At 44.9% G+C, this 24,653-nt stretch overlaps 1 protein-coding gene across 2 annotated transcripts in view; it reads right to left on the bottom strand.

The window, feature by feature from the left end:
• The window catches only part of ASXL2 (ASXL transcriptional regulator 2), an 88,244-nt gene that overhangs the window by 58,688 nt on the left and 4,903 nt on the right, over positions 1-24,653 (bottom strand). For both annotated transcript variants that reach the window (XM_090136485.1, XM_031596011.2), the window contains exon 2: positions 8,188-8,270. In XM_090136485.1, coding sequence (XP_089992611.1) covers positions 8,188-8,270 — 83 coding nt within the window. The remainder of the gene's footprint in view (positions 1-8,187; positions 8,271-24,653) is intronic.

Genomic DNA, 24,653 nt, shown 5'->3' on the forward strand with positions numbered 1-24,653 from the left:
TCCAGCAAATGACCCTTTCCCTTTGGAAAGGACCCCCCAGTTCCAACTGAGAGTAAGAAGCCTTGCATGCAGTAACCCCAGTGGGTCAAGTAAAATCCTGATGGACATTTCAGAATCTCAATCTTCCATCAGAACAGAAGTAATTAACTGGGAACAGTAGAGAGATGCAGGGGGAACCCAACCCTGATGGTTCTAAAGCACAGCCTGCACAAGCCCTTGTCCTATTTTCCCCAGTACACACTCAATATTATCACATCTATATTACATAGACTAAAGATGTTTCAGCTCATTTGAAATTAAACTCAAATAAAGCATGGATTAAATAATTTGTGTAGTAACTAGATATTTATCAGCTGATGATTCCAGTTATCTACAAAGCCTTCCAAGCCAGCTCAAGATTTGCGCACTGAAAGGGAGAAAAAACAAGAGCTGTTTGTACCAACATTTGGAGCACTGCATCTCCAGCTGCACAAAGAAGAAGCAGCCCTTAACTCCAGTCTTTCCATTAAGCCTAGGAAGTCTTTGAAGCACTGCAATAACTCAATCTTACAGGAGGCAAAGAAGCCAAAAAGCACTTCACCCCCAGGGCATGAAGCTGGGAACCAGGAATTGAACAACAGGGATGGGAGGAACTTCACCATATCAGAGCCCAGCCTCCAGCTCAAGCCAACACCAGGGCTTTGCCCAGCCCCCTCTGAGCAGCTCCAAAAAAGGAAAAGCCTTTTCTGGCCCTGCTCTAGTGGTCTACCACCTCAAGAGTGGCATTTTTCTTATCTCATGGGAATTCACATCCAGCAGTTTGTGTTCACTGCCTCTCAGCCTAGCACTGGGCACCTCCCCCTCCACAGCATCTAGCTCAGTGCAGTGTGACCTACCTATGGAAATGAGCATTCAACAGAAATACAAACCAGCAGTTCCTGAAAAGCAGCTTTGGTTAGACCAGTCTACAATAGAAGCTGCTGCCACCAATGTAATAATGCGCTGGTCCTCCCTCAGATGTGCATGTGAAGGTGTTCACACAACAGAAATGGGTTGCCACTGGAAAAATTGGCTGACAATTTGTATTTAAAAAGCTGTATGGTTAGCAGAGATCAGATGGCTGTACAAACCAGTGAGGCATGGTCACTATGAGCAGGTCTGGAAGCCCTCTAGGTATGTCCTTCCCATCTCATCCACTCCATTTCAGCTGCAGCAGGAAAATACAATTTAAATTAGCTTGCTAGCTTCAGTACATTATTTTCCAGTTTCCCAGCTTCCTGCTGTCACAAGGAATCAAGTGGGAGATGCACTGCTTCAAGGTTCCTTCTGGTCTCTGCTTCAAGGATCTTTCCCATCTCAGGTATACAGGGCATTTCTCAGCCACCTGCTCGGACCAGAGGACACTGAAGAAAAGCTAAAAATGAGCTCACCAACGTGACAAGTGGCCTGCAGCCATTTTTAGAGCAACGCAGTGAAAGTTGCTCTGTTATGTGCTAATCTCCCTTGTCAAAATTTGAGCTCCCTAATGGCTCATCAGTAAAAATGTGTTCACAAAATATAAAAAAATAACTTCAAGTTGCCAGTGTGCTGATATTCATTAAAATAAGACAGCAAGTAGACTACAAAGCAAATTCCTTCTTTAGTATTTAGACTATAGACATCAAGGTTGAAGACAAATTTGCAGTAACATCTCTTTTGAAGATGCATCTATAAGCAAAAGCCACTTCCAACCTTAGATGATTGTCTACAGGTCATGCAACCCTAAAACTGGTGGTCATTTTGGAGCATCCCTCTTTGGGGGTCTCCCCAACCCCTGGCTGTGGTGCTGGGCACCCTGCTCTGCGTGCCTCCATTGGGGTAGGGGGGGCAGAGGGACCCAACGTTGCCTCCAGCTCCAAGCACCTTGGAATTAGTTGGGCTGCCAAATAATTACCAATTAACAAAGGCAAGGGCACCACGCAAAACTGGTCACACTCCTCATTCTGACCAGATGGCCTGCAGAAGTCCTTCCCAAGATCTGAACTGCAGCTGTGGCTTGACAACTGAAAACATCAAAAGTTATTTCCATGACAGCTCAGAAAGACATCCACATCCTCAGTGCTCTGGTTCTCCCCAGAGAAGTTAATTAGTTGTTTCTATCACACACTATAATGGTCACACCTCTAAGCTTACAGCTGAGGAAGTTCTAAACTTGAAACAGCAATTGCTATTTCTCTGGTTGCTTCCTCCATAAGAAGCCACCCAATGAACTGCTGGATGTTCTGCCATGACAAATTTACACATTAACACACTGTGTCTACAAGCTGCTAGTGGGCTGTAAATGTTCCTTAGCTGTAAGGTCATTTTGACAAGATTCAGAGCTGATGAGAAGCAAAAATAAAAATGATCAAAGTCATTATGGAATGGCTCAAAGATGCAGACTACACTCGATATCCCCAGAACTTGTGAAAACTCTGAAGAACTTCAGAACCTACAGATGAAGCAAGATATGACATCTGCTACTCAGAAGCTAAAACTATCACAGGACTCAAAACCAAGATTTATACTCTCACAACAGGCCTCAGAACAGCTCAGCTTTGCAGAGCTCTCCTCCTGGGCAGGGAGAAGCTCCCTCTCCAGCAAGACAAGGCACAGTTCCACAGGCAGTACATCCAGCCAGCAGCAAGATCAAGGCCATTGGCCAGACACAGGATGCACATTTCTTCTGTTGTTGGGTAGTTTCAGTTTCAAAGGGCTTTTACAAAGATTCCTTTCCCTGTTATAATTTGTCCCCACATTCAACCTCAGTGGGCTCCAATAGGAACTCCAGCTTTTATAAAAAATAATTTAAGAATCTTGCAACCATTTCAAAGTCCCTTCCTGCATTTAAACTGTGGTAGGGTGCTTTTGTGTGGTTTGGTTTTAGGAAAGGATTATTGGATAGAATGAGAGGTAATGGTCTCAAGTTGTAACAGGGAGGTTCAGGTCAGATATTAGGAGAAATTTCTTCTCCAGAGGAAGCACTAGGAACAGGCTGCCCAGGGAGATGGGGATGTTCAAGAAGTAAGGAGATGTGGCACTGAGGGACGTGATCAGTGGGCACTGAGGGATGGGCTGGGGTTGGAATGAATGAATGAGGTCTTTTCCAATCTCTACGATTCCACTGGAGGAAGACTTTCCCAGAACCAAGCTGGGAAGGAACAACTGCCCCGAGACCACAGAATGAAGGAGCACACCACTCAGCTCACCCAACCCTGCCTTATTTCTTAGCTCTGCAGCAGAAGAAAACCGACAAAGTACTGAAGAATAGCTGTGAAATGTTTCAGTGGCAAAGTGTTCTGCCAAGAATGAGGAGAGCCACTTCATTGGTCCTACACTGACTACTCTGGGATGTGAGAATATCCTGCAGGAATAAAACAGCATTCTGACTTCCAATCACTTTTTTAATGAGTTCTATGAAAGAGCTGGTGATCTGCATCCTCTTGAGTTCTCCTCTTCTAAGAATGACCAAGAAGGGGATCTTTTCCCAGGCAGGCAAGATGCCCATTTCATAGCACACAGGCTGCTGGGGAAGTCTCACAAATATGGATGGCACTGCTCTGAAGTGCACAGAACTCTCCAGCTTTTCTTTCCCTTTGAAGGCAAGCAACATTACTGTCCTCCTTATCAGTCAGGAGGAGGCACCATTCCCATACCCACAGAGGACAACCCATTTTCAACTAGCAAAAACAGAAGGGAAAAAAAAAGAAACCTTATGGAAGTCTAAAATTAGAGCTGGCAGCTCACTCCTACAAACATCAGACTGAGCAGCTCCAGCCCTGCTCACACCACCACCCCCTTGTCAGGAAGGGAATCACCTCCCCAAGGCTGCCTGGAGCCAAACCTGCAGAGCATCTTGCAAGGAATTTGGGAGGAGAGACTTGTCAGTGAGGCACAGATGATCCGCCCACAGAAGGGCAGGTGAAAGCCCTGAAGCCAAGCCACAATGACACACTCCTCTCTAATCTAAACAGGACCAGAGAAAAGTAAAACTTGGCTTTTATACTTTCTTTTTTTTTCCCCCAGAAGTGGTTTTAGCAGCTTTTTGGGTTTCTTCATAGAAGAAATTCAATGGATACTCAAAAGAAGCAGCTGGAGTAGCATGTTTTTATTTACACTGAGATTAGACATACTTCCTTGTTCAAACACTGACTCAATCAGCATTTGGGCAAAGCATTACCATACATGGACTGAGACCCACACACTACTTCTACAGTGGTGGTTCTGTGAAAATACTTGAGAAAACAAAACATTCATGGAGAAAAGACCATAGAAGATATCCTCCAAAGAAGCTAACTCCTTGGGTGCTCTTAGTGACCACTTTTAACAGACCCAAGGGGACTAAGAAGCAGTAACATTCAACCCCCCCAAACAGCTACTCATCTTCAAACAAATGTGGTTATCTGTTGCAGCCATCTAGCCTATGTATTCAGGTTTAGGGAACTTCACAGCTGGCATTCTGTGAGTAAGCACTGATTCTGGGCATCTTCAAAGCCCTGTCTGAAAGTGCTCAGACCTGTCTACACTACATTGCCAACAAAGATAAGGCAAGTGGGATTCATTCATAAGGACAAAGCCTAGAGCCACGTATGGTTACGGTGCTGATTCACAGAGTATTTTTTCACATGGGTTTTATTTTTGCTGTGTGCAAGCAGTGACCTGTAGGAAAGGATCTCATGGGATTCAGGCAGCCTGTCAAAATAGGCAAATAAAGAAAATCAGGATGACAGATCATGTGAGAAGTATAGGTCTGGCTTCAGAATGCCTTACATCTCCAAAACTGACAGTACTGGTCCCAGGCTGACCTTTAAAAATCACACAAATAAACTGCTGGTTTGAGTACTAGAATAAAAAGAAAAATAATCAGCCAGAATCACTCAAGGTATCAGTACTGTTACAGAACATCTAGCCTCTTCCATGAAAAAAGGAATAGCCACAAAAAAAAAAAAAAGCAGCCAAGTTGTTCTAAAAGCAGCATAAATCACTTTTTCTATACTCACTTCAACTGGTACCTGCAATCTTCCCTGCAATTCCAAATTCCCTGTAACAGAACCAAGCATGTCCTCTAAACTACATCAACATGCTGTGAAGCTTCCTCCCACACAGCTGCCAAGTGGCAGCTCAACATGAATCAAAGCCAGAGGGAGATGGCTCAAATAAGTGACTGCTGGGCATTAGTTGGGCTCCCCATTCTCTCTGCCTCATTCCAGAAAATCCACAGCAACTCATCACTTCTCAACCTATTCCTTATCTGGAACTGAAGATTCAGAGAAGGATGTATCTCATAGAATCATAGAATGGCCTCCGTTGAAAAGGACCTCAAAGATCATCTAGTTTCAAGCCCCATGCCATGGGGAGGGTCACCAAACACTACACCAAAACAATATATCTAACAATATATGGAATGCTGAAATAAGAAGCCTTACAGTCATAAGCAGCAGTGTTTAAGAGACTGTGTTTTATAAATAAATAGTTCACCATCAGAAAAAAAACTGTTTTTATTTTATTAATTGAAAACAATTTGCACTGAAAGACAACTCAAAACTTGAATACTTTGGTACACATGAACAGGAGACTCTACATCCTGCCTGAAAACTTGTACCATGTTTCACCAGCCTGAGAGTCACGCAGCTTCTTGCTATCTCAATACAACCAAGATTGGGGAAATTACTATAATCTGCTCTCAAAGGCTTTGTCATGGTTTCCTGCCAGAACTTCCATAAAAAAGAGGACAAAGGATCTGGTGAGCTACATGAGCTCATCTGACAAGCTGGAGGTTGGAAACACATGATCTTTAATATCCCTTCCAACCCAAGCCAGCCTGTGATTTAAGTTTTACACCTCATATAACATAATTTTCCCCTTAATAAATGCGGATTTGTGCTAAGTCCATCTGTCAAAACCTTGACATGACTTGTGAGAATCCCAATAATCCCAATCTAGGTACCAACAGACACCAGCACAAACTGAAATGGAATTGCTTAAAGAACTACTAATCGTTTAAGTCTTAACTTAAACAAAACTTTATTATGTCATTCCAACATTCAAGCCCACTACTACATGGTATCCAAATGACAATGAGTCAGTAGGATGGACAGCTGAACTAGAGAAACTGAGTTTGGTATCTGACCTCCTACCAGCATCTTTTGGGACTGGGGCTGTTTACAAAGGTGGATAGTGATAGGACAAGGGGGAATGGTCTTAAACTGAGACAAGGGAGGTTTAGGTTAGATCTTAGGAGGAAGTTTTTCAGCCAGAGGGTGGTGACACACTGAAACAGGTTGCCCAAGGAGGTTGTGGATGCCCCATCCCTGCAGGCATTCAAGGCCAGTCTGGATGTGGCTCTGGGCAGCCTGGTCTGCTGGTTGGCGACCCTGCACGTAGCAGGGGGTTGGAACTAGATGAGCATTGTGGCCCCTTTTCAACCCAGGCCATTTTATGATTCTATGAGAAGTCTGTGGTCTCCTGATACTCAGCAGCTTTTAGAGAGGGGAAACAACTTACTGTCAGCTCAGGCTAAACTTCCACATCAATTGCAGGAGAACCTGAGGTTCAGACTGATTACATGCATGGCATTTCTGCCCTTTGCCCCACTCCCTGCACTCTTTGCCTTTTTTTTGTCCTTCCACTACAAACTGTGGCCTTGTCAGACTGGATCTTTTGCACATTAGACTTCCTGCCTAAGGCTCTGCCCAAAAACATTCTGAATTGCTAGAAGAGTTCATGACTGTTAAGTACCTAACGTTAGATATCAGGAAAAATCAGGAAGGAGTGGTGATACATTGGCACAGGCTGCCTGGGGAAGTGGTATACCATCCCTGCAGGAAACGTACAGATGTGGCACTGAGAGACATGGTTAGGTTAGCAGGCACAGCAGGCATAAAGGTGGAGTTTGGTAACCTTAGAGGTTTTTTCCAATCTGAATGATTGTAACATTTGCTGAACTTGTTGTCACCAGCAAGGTCACCAATACAGACCAGCACATTTTCAGTTTTGGAAGGATTAAGGTGCAGTGTGATTAGTGTTTGTAGGTACACTGCTGACAGATTACCAACATTTAATTTGTTCAGCATCAAAGCAGACCTGAGGCTGGTAAGCCTTTGGCAAACCAAATGTTGTACTCCACTCAAATGAAGCATGTTGCCAAGGCAGGAATTCAGCCCAACTTTCATCACCTCCCTAAGAGCTGAATGAGGATATTTCCTTACTGTTAGACAAACCAATACTTCTTTCCAGAAAACAGAACATCTTTCTGTTATCTACAACTTGAGCAGATCTTGTTATCAGCAGAATTTTTACACTTGGGCCCTTCTGTACTTCCTGCAAAGCATATGTTGCTGTATTAAACTGGCAACACAGAGGAGGGGACATAATAAAGTCAAATCTAGGATGACTGTTTCTTTCCAAAATAGATGAGCTGGCATACAGTCCTCTTTTCCTGCTTCTTCTTTACTGTTAAAAGATGGAAATACTTTCTACTTCATAGCAAGTGCATATATTAGCAGATAAACCTGTGTAACTCAGGGGCCATATGCAAGCAAAGATTCAAGAATTAAGCTATGGTAACAGCAGACAGTTCCAGATTTGTCATCTGAGTTACTCTTTGTAAAAGGATCAGTAGCATGTAAGCACTCAATACCCTCCTTGTATGGGACAGGAAGATCTCTAAAGCTACTGCAGGCAATACTAAAGAAAATAGCATGAGAGTTTTCTAGATTAGGATTTGTAAGTGAAGTTGCTTTTTCTTTTTTTTTAATTTTATTTCCTGAAGTGCTTTAAGTTTTGCTTTGGGTCATTTCCATTGAACTACAGTCACTCTGCTCTTTAAATAAGATTAAATAAAAAGTAGTTAAAGTTTACCTATGTGATTGGAGTCTGAACTACCTGATCAGATCCAGTTCATGTCATTTGAGAGCTGTAGATGAGTTGTGTGCAGCATATATCTATTACTTATTATGATCCTCACATACCTTACTTGCTGAGAAATACCAGTAATCTTAGGGATTTTTTTTTATATATACAGATATAATATATATTTATAAATATATATTAGCAACAGGGATCTAGACTCCAGTTCCACAACTATTTTAACATTTCAGTCCCAAAGACACACATGAGTAAGGAGTTAACAGTAAACTAAGTTGTAACCAAGATGTTACCTTGTTTTACTGCAACGGACACTTAACTCACCTGATTTCTTTAAGTCCTTCTTTCTGGATAACTTGCAGAATTTCTTTATGGCTCATAGGTGTATTAGGATATTTCTCCAGGACCTGGCAAACAAAGTAGATGGAGAGTATGTTACTCATTTGTATTTTCATTTTAGTGTTCTACTGCACAAAAAGCTATGTTTAGAGATTTAGACTTTGAGATACAACCAAGGAAGAACCACTGACTTGCATCTTGTGACCAGCTTTAGAACAATTTCCAAACTTTATTTCTATGGCATTGCATCTAGATCTCACTTCCTAAAGAGAACAAAACCCATGCTCTGCAATAACAAAGTGGCTTCATCACCATCCCCTTCACACAGGGATTTTTGAGGACCTACTGAAGTACCAAATACATGCAGTTTGTGAGAAACAAATCCTTAATGCATGCACATGAGCTACCATAAGCTGAATTTCCAGCAGGTAAGGTCATGTAGTGCAGACTTTGTCTTACATCAGTTAATGCCCCTCTAAAATGGGATCAGATAAAGCTGAAACAACCTCAAATCAAATTGATTATTAGAATTAAGACTTTGGGGAAGTATGGTGTTCAATACTGATAGGATTCTTGGAACATTTTTCCCCATAAAATTCAGGCTTCAATATTGGAAATACGGGCTCAGAAAATATTTCCTGTATTAAAGTAGTCAAATATATTCTGTCCCTCTCCCGGCCCACAGTAGGCACTGTGCTTATGTGTCACTCACTGCCCTCAAGACACAACCAGTACTTCTGCCTTCTGCTCAGCAGTGGACAGACAGATGCTTCTGGGGGAAGATATCAGCTACTACACAGGATTTGGATATTTTAAGCAATATTTGCATTGGGGAGGAGCAGGAAATGTCTCATTTCCTTCTTAATCATCTACTTTTGACCTGAACCCGGCATACCAACCCTTGAATCCTGACATATCTTTGACCAGAATCAGAAACACTGCAAATATGTACCAACATGTTTGATCATCACTGCCAAGGATTCAGTACTCTGAGCATACAGTGGCATAAAATGGTACTTTTTCACCATTCACTTAAAAAAAAAAATATCTGAAAACTCATTCTGCAAAGCATGCTGAGAGTACGTGGAAGACAAAAATAAAGTCAGTCTCAATTTTAACATGCAGTACCAACTCCTTTATGGCAGCAAAACAAAGGAGAAGAAAGCCATGGCATAGCTCTGTTAATAAGACATTCACACAGACATGAGCAAGAAGTGTTTGCAAGCCCCGGTTAACTGTCAATATTGACTATGAAATAATGTCCATCTCTGTATACCCAGGATCAAACAAGCATCAAGAAGGCATAGACAAGGACAGGACAAGGGGGAATGGTTTCAAACTGACACAGGGGAGGTTTAGGTTGGATATTAGGAGGAAGTTTTTCACCCAGAGGGTGGTGAGGCACTGGAACAGGTTGCCCAAGGAGGCTGTGGATGCTCCATCCCTGCAGGCATTCAAGGCCAGGCTGGATGTGGCTCTGGGCAGCCTGGTCTGCTGGTTGGCGACCTGCACATAGCAGGGGGTTGAAACTAGATGATCATTGTGGTCCTTTTTAACCCAGGCCATTCTATGATATGATATAGGCTGTCTGTCTGCTGGTAGGAAAGAGAGTTTATAGTAGAGACCATCCACTGACTCCTGACAAGGGATGCTCAATAGAAGGATGGAAACCTTTACTTGGCTTCTCTCCCCTCCCTACATACAGCAATGAAGATATTAACCTGTATGAAATTCAAGCTGCCAGCAAGATGGCTCGAGTACTGTTAAAGAAAACAGAACCAAGTCTTCAGAGACGTGGTTGTTTGATAGCACTCAGCTCTAAGAAGGAAAAAGGAACACTAGGGGAGGAGACAACAAGCTGTTATGGTGCTGTGGCAGCACAGCAGGACATGGTTGGAGAACAAGAACAGAATGAAGCTGTAGGACCACAGTGGTCTGTGTAATGTAAGTGACACAGCAAGATGGGAAGAGATCAGGTCTCAGATTTTCACTTAAAATGAACAGATACATAAGAGGATGGAGGGAAGGATGCAGAAGCTTGCAGAAATGGAGAAATCTTTGCATTCTCAAGTTGTTTCTGCCATCGCAATATACTGGAAAAAGTACCACATGAAGTTGCAAGACTAACAGAACAAAGAAAGTTATAATTGGGAAGTGAAGGACAAACCAGAAGTGTTAGGATTTTAAGCTCATGTGACAGGTAAGGCACAACCCAAGAGAACGTTCCTCAATCATTATACTTATGCTATAAATTCAGCACTGAAAACCGTTTCATGAACTGCAAGTTCAAGAAGACATCTACCAAGGGAAACAAAACACTGCCTTCTTGCAAAAAGGCATGAACAGGAATGAAGTCCATTGTAAAAAGGCTTTTGGATGACTGAAAATGCTTTATCCCATGAGTAGTATGCAATTAGGTATGGTTAAAAGAAAACAAAAACTAACAAGAAGATTCAGGAAACATGCCCAATTACTTAAGCTCGGTCTAGACAAGCTCATCTGGAAAAACAACTCCGCTGGCTGAGCAGCCACAGCTCCTCAGAGCAGCAGAAAGTTCACACGAAAACTCAGGGACTTGTTTACAGCGGTCAGATGTTTCCCAGAAGCCTCCAAGCACATCTCGTGCACAGCCAGATCCAAGGACAGGCCAACAAGGAAGAGTTCAAGCAACCCATGCTGAAAACGGACACCAGCCCAGTGCAGTCTTTCACAGAATCATTCAGGTTGGAAAACATCATCATGATCACAGAATCACAGAACGGCCAGGGCTGGAAGGGACCTCAAGGATCATGAAGCTCCAACTGCTCTGCTGCAGGCAGGGCCACCAACCTCCACATTCAATACCAGCCCAGGCTGCCCAGGGCCCCATCCAACCTGGCCCTGAACACCTCCAGGGATGGACGGGGCATCCACAGCCTCTCTGGGCAGCTGTTCCAGCACCTCACCACTCTCATAGGAAAGATCTTCCCTCCTTCAACATAAAACCATTTCCCCTTGTCCTGCCATTATCTACCCTTTCAAAGAGTTGGTTCCCCTCCTGTTTGTAGGCTCCCTTTAGGTACTGAAAGGCAGCAATGAGGTCACCCCGCAGCCTTCTTTTCTCCAGGCTGAACAAGCCCAGCTCCCCCAGCCTGTCTTCATAGAGGAGGTGCTCCAGTCCTCTGATCATCTTCGTGGCCCTCCTCTGGACCCTCTCCAACAGCTCCCTGTCTTTCTTGTACTGGGGGCTCCACACTTGGACGCAGTGCTCCAGATGGGGCCTCACAAGAGCAGAGTAGAGGGGAACAATCACCTCCCTGTCCCTGCTGGCCCCCCCTCTTCTGATGGAGCCCAGGATCCCATTTGCCTTCCGAGCCACAAGGGCACACTGCTGGCTCATGTTAAGCTTTTCGTCCATCAATACCCCCAGGTCCTTCTCCACAGGGCTGCTCTCAAGGACCACTCCTTCCAGTCTGTATGGATGCCTGGGATTCCTCCAGCCCAAGTGCAAAACTCTGCACTTTGCCGTGTTGAACCTCATCAGGTTCACCCAGGCCCACCTTTCCAGCCTCTTGAGGTCCCTCTGAATGGCATCCCTTCCTTCAACCGTGTCGACTGCAAACACCAACTCACCCCACCATGCCAACGTCCCTCAGTGCCACATCTCTACGTTCCTTGAACACCTCCAGGTTTGGTGACCCCACCATCCCCCTGGGCAGCTGTGCCACTGCATCACTGCTCTTCTGGAGAATGTTTCCTCATATCCAACCTGAATCTCCCCTGGCACAACTTGAGGCCATTAAGTCTTATCCCAAGGGAAAGCAGCATGCCAAACTGCAAGCGTTCCAAGTCTCAGCCTACTCAGATAAGCAGTGCAGTCTGCATCTTGATATACATAACTTGATGCCACTTTACAGGCTGATCAAGAAGAACCAGGCACAGGGAGATGGAAGAGACTTTAGAAGACAGATATACCTCAAGTAGCTTCTCTCCTTTGCCCTTTCAATGCTATACTGGATTAAGGCCTTTCTGATTACTGTGTAAATAAATGAAAAGGTAGCCACTGCCATCTGCCTGAGATGCATTTTGAAATAAAGATTCGGGATCCAGCCAGGCTGGATGTGGCTCTGGGCAGCCTGGTCTGCTGGTTGGTGACCCTGAACATGGCAGGGGGTTGAAATTAGATGAGCATTGTGGTCCTTTTCAACCCAGGCTATTCTGTGATTCATGAACTGCCTTCCTGCTACACTCAGCACCATCCAAAGAACAAACCAACAAACGCCAACAATTATTTATTGAAAAGCTGCCTCAATTACTTGAGCCTAGCTATAAATGTTTGAAAGTGACAACGTCCCATGTAGGTGAAGCTGTATACTTAAGATAATGTCACCCATGCTCAGATTACGTTGCCCTGGGTGTTGAAACAGAGTAATTGGCTCACTGTTAGCAAAAACACTGGAGTTCTTTGCAGTGTCTGCTGCTTTGACCCCTGAAGCTGTCCTGCTTTCAGCAAAGAATATAGGATCATGGAAAGAAAAGATTTCTTAATTCTACATCTTGGAAGGAAGGTAACTTTCTAACTCTTACGGCAATAATGCTCTGAAATATTTATTCATAATACCTGAAATTGAACTTAAAGGACAACATTTGAGAAGCTAAATATCTTTATCAATTAAACCTGGAAAAAGAAAGACGACGAAACATCTCCACAACTCCATCCTACCACACAAAGTCCAACAAAATAAACAAGGCTTTGTTCCTCCTTTGTTCTCAATTTGCTCCTCCTTTTTTCAGGTTTCCCAGATTTATGAGCACCAGGAAGAAGACAACAGCATCAGATTTTGTGGATTTGTGTTCTAGAACTGGGAGATGTGGCACTGAGGGATGTGGTCAGTGGGCATGGTGAGGGTGGGCTGAGGTCGGACTTAGTGATCTTGGAGGTCTCTCCCAACCTGATTGATTCTATGGAAGCAGAAGGACAGTTCAGCAATGAGCTGCGTGATAAGAACAGGAAAGAACCTCACTAGAAGACGTTTTAAAATGTTTTAAGAGATACTATAAAAGCAAGCCCGATGATGGAAATTACTTCAAGACTTCTCTCTTATCACAGTTTTTCTGAACTCAGGTTCTAAGTCCACATCCTACACCCAGGTTAAGTTATCACCGCTCAACCCAGAGTGATACTTCTGCACCTCTGGGCTGCCCACGGGTGTTGCCAGCTGAGACAAGCTGCAAAACCCTGAAGTACTCCTGACAAAGTAAGCTGTATTTCCAGCATCAACCTGCACAAGGGCTTAGCCATAAGCAATGATCCTCTTAAGCATTTCAGAGGCCGCAGGGTTGACCAATGGCAACGTCACTAGAGAACAGGAAGGATGGGGCTGGAAACAACACAACCATCAGGTCTGGGCCCCCAGTACAAGAAAGACAGGGAGCTGTTGGAGAGGGTCCAGAGGAGGGCCATAAAGATGATCAGAGGGCTGGAGCACCTCCCCTACAAAGACAGGCTGAGGGAGCTGGGCTTGTTCAGCCTGGAGAAAATAAGGCTGCGGGGTGACCTCATTGCAGCCTTTCAGTACCTAAAGGGAGCCTACAAACAGGAGGGGAATCAGCTCTTTGAAAGGGTGAGTGACAGCAGGACAAGGGGAAACAGTTTTAAGTTGAGGGAGGGGAGATTTAGGTTGGATGTCAGGGGAAGTTCTTTCCTATGAGAGTGGTGAGGTGCTGGAACAGCTGCCCAGAGAGGCTGTGGGTGCCCCGTCCATCCCTGGAGGTGTTCAAGGCCAGGTTGGATGGGGCCCTGGGCAGCCTGGGCTGGTATTGAATGTGGAGGTTGGTGGCCCTGGATGTGGCAGGGGGTTGGAGCTTCATGATCCTTGAGGTCCCTTCCAACCCAAGCCATTCTATGATTCTGTGATTCATCACAACCATAAAACTCATGCAGCAAGAAGCACTATGTTGAAGCATTATGTCAAAGCATGAACACTGAGCGCAAGCAGGAGTGCTTTAAAAGTTGAAAAGCAAACAGGCACAACCCTAAACGTGGTCATTCAGAGTTTGCTCCTTCGGGAGAAGTATGGCACGCACCTGCCAGCACTGCTAACCCCACAGCCAACACAAATCTTATCCTTACACGGAATCCTATGATCAGTAAGGTTGGGAAAGACCTCTAAGATCCTCTAATCCAGCTGCCTACCTGTGCCCACTGTGTCTCTTAGTCCCACATCTACCCTTTTCTTGAACACCTCTAGGGACACTGACCACACCACCCCCCTGGGCAGCTGTGCCAATACATCACCACTCTTGGAGAAGAAATTTCTCCTAACACCCAACCTGACCCCTTCCCCCCCCCCCCCCACACACAAAGCTTTCATCTTATTTTCATTTTCAGATGAAATCAATAGACTTCAAATCTCAAACCTAGCGATAGAGCATCCTGTTCTTAACAGGAACTCTCAAAAAAGCTCCAGCCATTCCTCTGTGCTGCACTGGACCACACTTATGAGACCTTTTAATGAGACTGAAGACTGTACACACACAGTGAAGCTCTCTGGTACTGGCTATTGGTACAGTCAAATTGTTCTGTAGACACACTGAACAATTATCTGCAAGCCACTGAAGCAAACTGATGAGTGCTACCATTACTACATAAATGCAACAAATTAAATGACATCTGCTGCTGCATCTGCAAGATATGGGACATTTAAATCCTCTGTGCTGCCTCAGTCTCTAGAGTGCATGGGAATCTTTGGGTAGAGATGAGTTTTGTATCTCCTCATTTTAGATTTTATTACTTTCCTCAATTCTTTAACAAGAGGAGGAGGAGTGGAAACCACAGGAAAAGCATCCCTTAAAGCTTAAGAGCCAGAGAAAGCTATTATTATATTGACTGACAATTAATTGCAAAAAAAAAATGCTTAGGAATAAAGCAATGGCAACCTCAACTGCTATACCTTTATGTTTAGTGAACAGATACAAGAACAGTGAGAGAGAGCATTACTATGAAATGTTACAGTCAAAGACCCAGTCTTCACTTTGGAGAGATTTCTACACATACAAATTTCAACTAGATTCTTTCTAAAAAAGATGCAGCTTAGATTTGTTTCCTTAATTTGTTTCCCTTCAGCTTTTTACTAGGAAAAGTAAAATTACTGCTCCTCCAGAGCTTAGCATTGCAATGAACCCTGTACATCACAGAATGTGGAGTTAACTGCACATCCCTATTGCTTCTCTTTGCAGTGCCACTTGGCTGCTCCAGCTCTTCCAGCCCTGGCTGCTCAGCCTGAACAAAGCTCTTGGCACAGATTGCCATCCAGCAAAGTGGAACCATCAGAGCCACAAACTCTGCTCCTGACATTTCAGCATGCTGCCCAACAATCCTAATACCGAGCAGTGGGAATCAGGGACCTCCTTCCAGCAAGATAATGGAATTCAGCACGTAACCATACATCCCTGAGTATCAACTGTTAGTGGATGCTTCTCAAACCGAACCCAGCAGAAGTCAAGGCTCTGGTACCAAGCGTCCATCCTTCTTCAAAGCCACCAACTGCAGATGACATTGGAAAAATAGCTCCTTCCTGTTAGATCAGACTCCAGGGCTTCAGGAAACTCAGCAATGTCCACCAAACCCAATGTTTACTGCTGACTGCTGGGCAGCTGAAGAGCACTACAGGGAAGCTCCTCCACTCACAGCAGGAAGCAAATCTGCACATACACATTCACAGGTGCCAAAGTTCAAGGCTGGGTGAAAGCTCCAGTGCACTAAATTAGCATTCACCTCACTAAAGTGCATTACACCACGAGCAGGCAGAGTCCTTAAAAGGCTGCAATGAATCATTCATGAATGAGGGAGCTAAAACCCTCCTCGAGGGAATTAAGAATAGGCTTCCCCTCCCCCAGGAGCTGCCCAGCACAAGCTGCTCACTGGACCAAACCATTAAGTTCTCTTCTATCGTTTATTCTTTGCCAGAAGACTTAGCCACAACTCTCAATTTAAGCAGGCTCTAAATGATTAGAGGAAGCCCTCCCCAAATAGCTATGACAGCACGCCCTGCCAGCATTGAAAGGTAAGGTAAAAGCTTCATGGCAACTTGTCAAGCGATTGCCTGGCTTCCATCCTCCCTCCCCCCTTCAGCAATGAACTACCCATCATTTTCCAATATCAGATAAGAAGGAACACCTTAATCCATTCATATTTTCAGCAACTTCTCATTAAAATGCACTTTTGAATTTCGCTGTTGATGATCTTTTATCTAAAAGAGTCAGAATTGCCCAACCTAATGCCACAAAGGTAACTATCTCTTGGAAGTGCAGAATATCCAGAGCTGAAAGGGACAACCAAGGATCATAGAATATCCCAAGCTGGAAGGGACCCACAGTAGTCACTGAGAGAACCCCTGGCTCCACACAGCATCACCCCAAACCCTATGGCTGACAGTGGTACCCAGCACCCCCTGAGCTCCAGCACTGGGGCTGTGCCCACTGCTCTCAACACGCCTTGCCTTTCAGACCTCTCCCCATCTTTGTAGCCCTACAATGAGCAAAACGTGGCTCGAGGAATCTGCTGGGATTTAGATGCCTGCTAAATGTTGAGAACAACACACAGCTGCCTGTGGGGGAATTGACTCTTCCCCACCAGCTCCAGTCACTCGTGGATCAGGCCCTTCTCAAGCCAGGAGCTGGTGCCTACATGAAAGCTTCTCCTATGAATCCTGCCCAGCCACTTTTTGAACTCAAGCTTTTAGCCTTGATAAACAGTTTCTTAACTCAACTGTGGACTGAAGAAATCAGCATCTCCCTTGGTTTGTACTGGCTCCATCTTCTAGCTTAATCTTAAGCTCCTCAGCACACTATACTGCAAATAACACACAGACCAAAAGATGTGCTTCTTCCTTCTCTTTCTGGTGCTTCCAGAAAGAGAGTTTTAGAAGTGCTGAAGGGTCCCCAGAGTAAAACCTAACCTGATGCTGGTACCTTCAGCTAGAACCCAAACTTACCTCTACCCAGCAGCCCTCACCTCCCTTCCTACAAGGACTCCAGCCACAGAAGCAACAGTGGCAATGTCCTTTTACACTCCTGCAGTGGGAAAACATTGCTAAGCAAGGCAAACTTCACAGCTCAGCAGGCAAATGGGCCCTTCCCAGGTGGTCAGGGGCAGAGGCAGTATGCAGAGATAGAGGGCCTTGACCTATATTGCAGTCTCCTGTTCATCCAATTAGCCAAATGCTATTCACAGCTTGGACCAGAAACAAGGCCAAGAAGGTATGGGCAATTCTATGCCATTAGAAACCAAGTACCATTAAATACACCAGCACACGTGGCCATTCCCTGCAGCATACCAGGATTGTATTTGGGGATGTTTCATTTTAAGGTTACCACACAGTGAAAACCAAAGCACTGCTCCTAATAAACCATTTCTGGATCTGTGACCAACTTTTCTATCAGCAAGACAGCTGCACTTCTCTTCAGTGCCCACACTGCAGGCTGCCAGAGCTCCCACCTGGATGCAGCTCCAAGAGAGGAACCAGCACTGGCAGCCTTACATCAGCCTCAAACACTGGGAGAAGCCCAAGTCTGGGATAGATTCTTGTGGGCAAATCACCTCTATAAAAAAAACTTAGAACTTTCAGACCTAGTGCATACATACCTTAATTTAGAAAGCAGCAAACAAACATGAGGGGGAGGGAGGTCAGAAGGCAGAGAAGATGCAGAAAGAGCAACACTTTCAAAGAAATCCACTGCATGGTATCTCAAGACTCGAGAAGGCTGAAGAGTTACACAGCAGTCATGTAGCAGTGAGAGAAGGTCACATTATTAGCAAAGGAATTATTATGCAAGAGACTTGCTGAACTGCACCTGGCTGTGTGTTCTGGCTTCTCCAGACACAGCACAAAAATTCAGAATTTGGATGAAAAATACTATGAAGTTGTCAACTTTACACATATATAAACTTTGAAATATAAGTGATCTCAGGCTCTCAGTATTTGTGGAAACAAAAAATTTGAGTTTAAGCTGAAAGCACATTGCAAAAGGAGGACCCTGAGCAGGCAGCGAGGCTCTCTCAGTGCGGATCGATGGTGCCCAATATAACCTAAATCACAAAGCAAACAGCAGACAGGGCAGAGGGCCAGGAACTGCATGCAGCAGCCATGGAAGGAAGCCTCAAACCAAACAGACTTCAGAAATCTGTGCTGCCTGGAGCAAAGAGCTGAACACAGCTATGTCCAGTGGCACCACCCAGCCTGTCAGAGGGGCCTTCAGTGCTGGTGTGAGAGCACGGACACATTACAACCAACATGACCAACTACCAAACTTAGACAAGTTATTTTACTTTGCTTACTGCCAAGAAACTGTGTCTCAAGTGACCGAATGTGCTATTAACACACGGAGCTGCTGTGCTGCTGCTCACCCACTGTCCTGCACTGCAGCTCCCCTCCTTCTGCCAGCATGTGTGTGTCCATGTAGGCTAAGTGGTAAACAAGATTGGGGACCTAATCCAAGCTAAAAATACCTTTTTAAAGACCAAATCAGTTTTATCATTCCGTTTGCCAAGCGGCTTCAAATCAAGGGGCTCCACAGAAAAAGAAAAGGCAGTGCAAAGGCACAAAGTGCCCCACAGCAGAGCAGCTCAAGCTGTTGGTGAAGCAGCTCAAGCTGTACACCCAGCAAATGTCACAGGAGCCACAGGAAGCAGGGTCCTTCTCTGACAATAGGGCACGGGAGGAAAGGGAAGCATTCCCAGCAGCACGTTACAGCCAGAATATAATCAAGTTGCATAGTGCAGTGTCACAGATTTGTCAGCCATGATCTGCAATACCATCCTTCTCTTAAGGTTTGCTGTTGGATACAGAACCCCAACACATGCTCTCATGTAGAGCACCCTCCCAGCCACAGCAGCTCTTCTCACCCTGCTGTTAGGTCCTGGTGCTTCTGCTGAGCCAACAGCACAGAACTGTCTGAGATGGAAGGGACCATTAAAGGCCATCTGGTTCCACTCCCCTGCAACAAGCAAGGACGCTCACAACTCCATCAGGTGCTCAGAGCCACCCCCAGCCAGGCTTGGAACATCTCCAGTAAAACAGTTATCTTCATGCTCTTTCATATGGGTTCTCATCTCTATTTTAGCTTTCATACCAGGTAGAAAGCCAAAGCAGAGGTACCTCAGGAAACCCATTGCCACTGACCTGAAGTGAGAACTAACACCAAGAGTTTTCCCTTGAGTTTGAAGAGCTGCTGACGAAACTGTTTGCCTGGCTGTAACGAACAGAAATATCTCAGAACAAACTCCTACAGCTCCTCAGTCTCACTCGAATACAGCTGAGCAGACCCTGAAATGCAAGAATCTCGTTACCATAAGAGTGTAGCTGGGTGTTGGCAGGAGGCTCACTCTGCCTGCCAGAAAACCTCAATAGCTGTTCTGAAGTCGCTGCTCAGGCATGCCTGTCTTACCCAAACCACTGCGTGCCTTCCATCTGGCTGGGACAACCAGCAGCAAGAGCAGGAAGGTTGCTGGGCTCTGCTGGTTTAAGTGGTTCTGTTTGGTTTTAAACACTGCAAGCAAGGCTCCACATCTCACCCTATCCATCCTGCCTCTAGTAGAGAGAGCAGGAACAGTTTTCATCAAATCCTGTACACTGAAGTAGGCGAGCACGCTTTGGAACAGGACACAGGTTTGATGACAGCCAAGAAGACAGCTGGAAAAAAGTGACAAAAGTGACAGAACTGCAGAGAAATCAAATACAAGATGACACCAATATTTCGAGGTTCCTCTGTAAAATTAGATAAACCCCTCAAGGGGACAGAAAGCAGAAGGTGAGCTCACTCTTGTGCAGACTCAGCAGGAGACAGCAAAGCTTTCACAGCTTTTGAGATATCCATAGGATGAAGATACAGCCCTGACAGCGTTGGAGCACGTGGATTCCACATCCCAACAGCCACGGAATATACAGGTAAGTAACTTGAAGCAGGGAACTTCTCTTGCAGGATATTATTTTTCCACATTCCTTCCCCTGCAGCAAAGAGGAAACCTTAACACTCATTCTTTCCTTTCAGGACTGGCAAACATTTAGCAGCACACAGCTTTAGAGCAGACGTTAGGTTGAGGAGACAGGAAGCCCCAGCAGCCTGAAACATCAAAATAAAGGCGTCTGAGGTACGTTCACTGCTTGGTTAAGGGAAGTGTGATATTTGCAGGGAGCTGGGTAAATAAAGATCGTTTACTTTTATCAACAGAGTTTGGAGCTCAACTTCAATTCCAAACCTTTGTCAGAAGAATAGCAGTTGGCTGCAGAATTCCCATTCCCCCAGCATAGAATGGAAAGCCTCCCACAGAAACAAGGCTCTGCTAACACGCTCAGTGGAAGACAAGTGTAGAAGAGGTTTTATAAACAAGTGGATGAAGGATTTGAGAGAGGTGGGTGAGCTGGGGTTGTATGCCTGCCTTGCCCTATGGTTTTCAGGTTGTGAAGTACCTGCTTGAAGTAAGCAAGAAGGTCCAAATGCAAAGATGTGGGTGTTAAATTCATACGGTTTTCAGAAGCACATCTGTTTATTTAAGGAACAGGAACCTATCCAAGCTCAGGCATCAGCAAAGCCTTCCTGATTAAGAATAAACTCATTATTGCCATTCCAGCTACACCTCTGAAATGTGACAGTTTTATTAACCTGTTCTGGTGTTCAGCTTTTAAGGACTGGGATTTGCAGGTTTGCTGGAAACAAGGGAGGCAAGCAGGCCATTTAGGGGTCCCTTCAAACCCAAATCATTCACACAATTCTTGAGAACCTACATGGAAGAAATAAAGCAGATCTGAGACGATGGTTCACACAAACACTTTGAAACAGATACTCGAGCTCAGTGAGACTTGAATCTCAGCCAAAACCTATAAACTATGCTATTCCAATGAGCAAACAACCTGCACCAAGTTCCATGCTTTCCTGCACACCAACTATGGAAAGATGGCTGAAGTGGGGTTATGACCATACCAGGAAACAAACAAGACTTCGTGACAACAAGAATGGGATTTATGCCTCACTGGAGGATTTGAGAGAGCTCAACTAATCCTGGCTGATACAGTGAAGGACCTGCTTGGGAGAGGGCAAAGATTGCCACAGAAATAAAATGGCAGAAACCACAAGAGAAGGCGTTGCTGACCCTCCATCACCAGGAGAAGTGATGTCCACATCGTAACGACAGACTGAACTTCACTTTCAGCATTTCCAAAGGTCCACTGCTGTTTCATAAGACAGTATGTGGAGAAAGCAGAACTCACCACTCAACTTGAAGTCTTTTCACATTGCAAAAGCCACAGATGCCAGGAATACAAGCCTACTGCAGCCTTTCAGCTGACACAAATCCCTTGAAACGCTTGGTTTGTGCATCGCATGCCAGAAAGCACAGGGGAAAAAAAGGAGTAAGAGGGCTTTCTGGATCTCAAGAGGATGATATATTGGGACAGAGTCGAGAGGGAGCTCAAACTTTGGAGGTCTTTTCCAGCCTTGGTGATTCTGTGATCTTAATGTGTGTGGAAAACGAGCTTCTGAACAGCAAAACTGCGAGCTGTAAGAGTGGATGTTTATTGCTGTGGCTTGTAAGAGGTTTGTGAGCTAGCTCAAGTTTCCCCACATGGAAAGAGAGAGAAAAGAGAATTTGTCCTAGCAGAATTTGGGTTGCATAACTTGTCAGAAAAAAGAACAGGGAAATTTTTTAAGGAGTGATCTTATCAAATCAGTTCCTATTCAGAATCAAGCAAAACATGAGTAAGCACACTCAGACTCCAGTACAGTTATTGGAGACAGTGTTTAGCGTGCATAAACCCACTGCAAGGAGTTGGAGGAGGACACACGGCTACCAACAGTGGCACGGAATTACTTTATGCTCTTGAAAACGAAGTTTTAATCTGGAAGTTCAGTTCTCTCCCACAGGAGATGCAAAGTACATCTGTGGGACCTCTTGGCTGGAAGTAAGTTGTTCTCACAGCAGCTTCAGTATTAACAAAAATCCATGGGTTTTAAACACAACAAGAACCAGGGAAGCATGTAATCTAGCTGGCTCAATAATTGCACCCACATTTTCTGATGCTGCAGAGTCTATAGGTATATACCTAGTTTTAATCAGGCAAATAAGAACTTCACACTGATTTGAGGAGGAGAAGGAACTCTATCATGCACATTCATGGTCCCATTATGTGCTTCTTCAGAAGAGCCTAACATTCCATTTCAGAATCAATAAAATACCCAGCTCCTGAACAATTGACTTGAGGGCTGTCACCATATAAAGCCATGATAAGCATTTGAACACGCTAAATTATGTCTACCACATGCAACACAAACACAATTGCAGAATCATTCAGGTTGGAAAAGACCTCTGAGATCACCAGGGCCAAGTGTTGATCCACCCCACCATGCCTACTGATCATTTCCTTCAGTGCCACATCCCCACAGTCCTTGGACACCTCCAGGGATGGTGATCCCAACACGTCCATGGGCAGCCTGTGCCAATTCTTGACCACTCTTTTGGCTCACCTAATTCCTACTGCCACAGCTACCAAGCAATAAACCTACATGGTTGTCCCCTGAACTTTCTTCTCTACTCAGCTCCACCTACCCCAGTCATACTTCACTGCTTCTGCCCACAGCAATTCATGCTATCAGCAGACCAGAAGCAACGGGCGTAATTCATTATCTAGTTTCTCACATTTCATTTGAAAGGCTATCAGAAACAACAATATTTCCAGTACTTCTCATGAAGTTGCCTCATTCAGGAGCTGAATTTGGACCTGACCTTTGAGAAGATCCCACAGCAGGGATATTACAGGAACAGGAAAATTAAACCAAGGGCTCTGTGTCTTTATTTCTCCTAACATACCCAAATAACCACATATGCAGAGAACCCAACAATCACACAACAAAACAGATCAAGCACCCAATTCTTTTTATACAACTATTATGTTTTAATATGAGTTGCAGGCAATCAATGCACAACCAGATCCCCTGTAGACAAAACCAGAGGAGCACATCATTGCAGCAAGTCTGGTGCACAGCTCTGCAAGGTACATGCAGTATGCTGAAGTTAAATGAAAGAAACCAAGTAAATGTATCTGAGCTCCTCTTTAAAATTAGTGTCTTGTCTGCATCTATTGCTTTCAATAAGAACAGAACTTCATCAGTTTTCCTCCAGACCAGCTTTGTGGTGTTTTTATGACCTGGGGTCAGTTTGATTTTGTACAGCAGTGCTGAGGGTTTGTGCCAGCTGATACCAGAGGGTGCCAGGGGCACAAGGGCACACAGATTCATTAGGGGATTCCCCATGGCACAGGTGCAGCTTCCTCTGCCTGGGGTTCCAGCAAGATGCTTTGGGACAGACAGACACACCAACCTCAAGGCCAGGGCCAGCTGCACTGCTGACATCAAACTAACCACATCCCAGCACTGCGTTGTCATCTCCATCCATTGGCTGCAAAGCCAAACAAACCGAGGTCACTTCTGAAGCAGCAGTAGGCAGGGCCCTGTACTCAGGGATCTGAAGCATGAGTGGGTTGACACCCCCAGCAGGATCACACTTCCACAGCTTCGAAATTAGCTTGTAGAAAGGCAGGCAAGTAACTGGATGGCTGAATGGGAGGAGGCCGCATTCTTTAATCTGCTTGCTTTCTAGAGGAATAAAGAGTTTCTCTTCCACCTCATCCCTTCCCAGCTCTACTGCTGTAGAGCATCAACTTGAAGCCTCCACATTGGAAAAGCTGACTCTCCTGAGGATTCTCAAGAAAAGCCAAAAGCACCGCCAGCTGAGGCATCCAACAGAGCACAGCCTACACTGGGTTACAACACTTCGTATTTGCAGAGCGGTGGCTGACCTTACAGGAAGCGCCTTTAAAAAAAAAACAACTGCCAAAATAGGAGGAAAATGCATCTAAGTGCTACGGTCAAAAAGAGATGCAAAGAAAGCTGCAGGTCTGCACTAACACCTGATAAAGTTGGCACATGTCAGCTCAGTCTCGTGCAGCTACACAAGTTTTGCAGTCCTGCAGTTCAACAGGAAGGGCTGCTGTGCTCCAAACCCTCCTCTTGTTTTCCCCTGATTGATTTCTGCACTTCACCAGAGGACCCATCACTCAACCTCAGGCATCGTGTGCATCTTGGACCCAAGTACTACTCGTCTCTGAAAAACAATCTGTGAGCACAATTCAGCTCTGCTGACCTATAAATTGAAAAGCTGCAGCCGAGCATCTGAAATAAGCAGCAGAAAAAAATGACAGCATTGTCTGCCAGGCTGTCAGTCCCTTTCCATCAGCCTCAAATTAATGTTTTACAGAATCCTCTGAACTTGTGTATATTTTTGCAGCAGTCTTTGAACCTTTGCAGATTTTTCACTTTGTGAATAGGAGTGAGCAAATGGACCCAGGCACTTGCAGACAAGGGGCAGCCCCAACAGCCTGGATCCATCCCTTCTGAACAGAAAAAGACAAAGAATGGCA

This window comes from Phasianus colchicus, chromosome 2 (assembly GCF_987193195.1).
Source record: "Phasianus colchicus chromosome 2, bPhaCol1.hap1.1, whole genome shotgun sequence".
Classification (NCBI taxonomy): Eukaryota; Metazoa; Chordata; class Aves; order Galliformes; family Phasianidae; genus Phasianus; species Phasianus colchicus.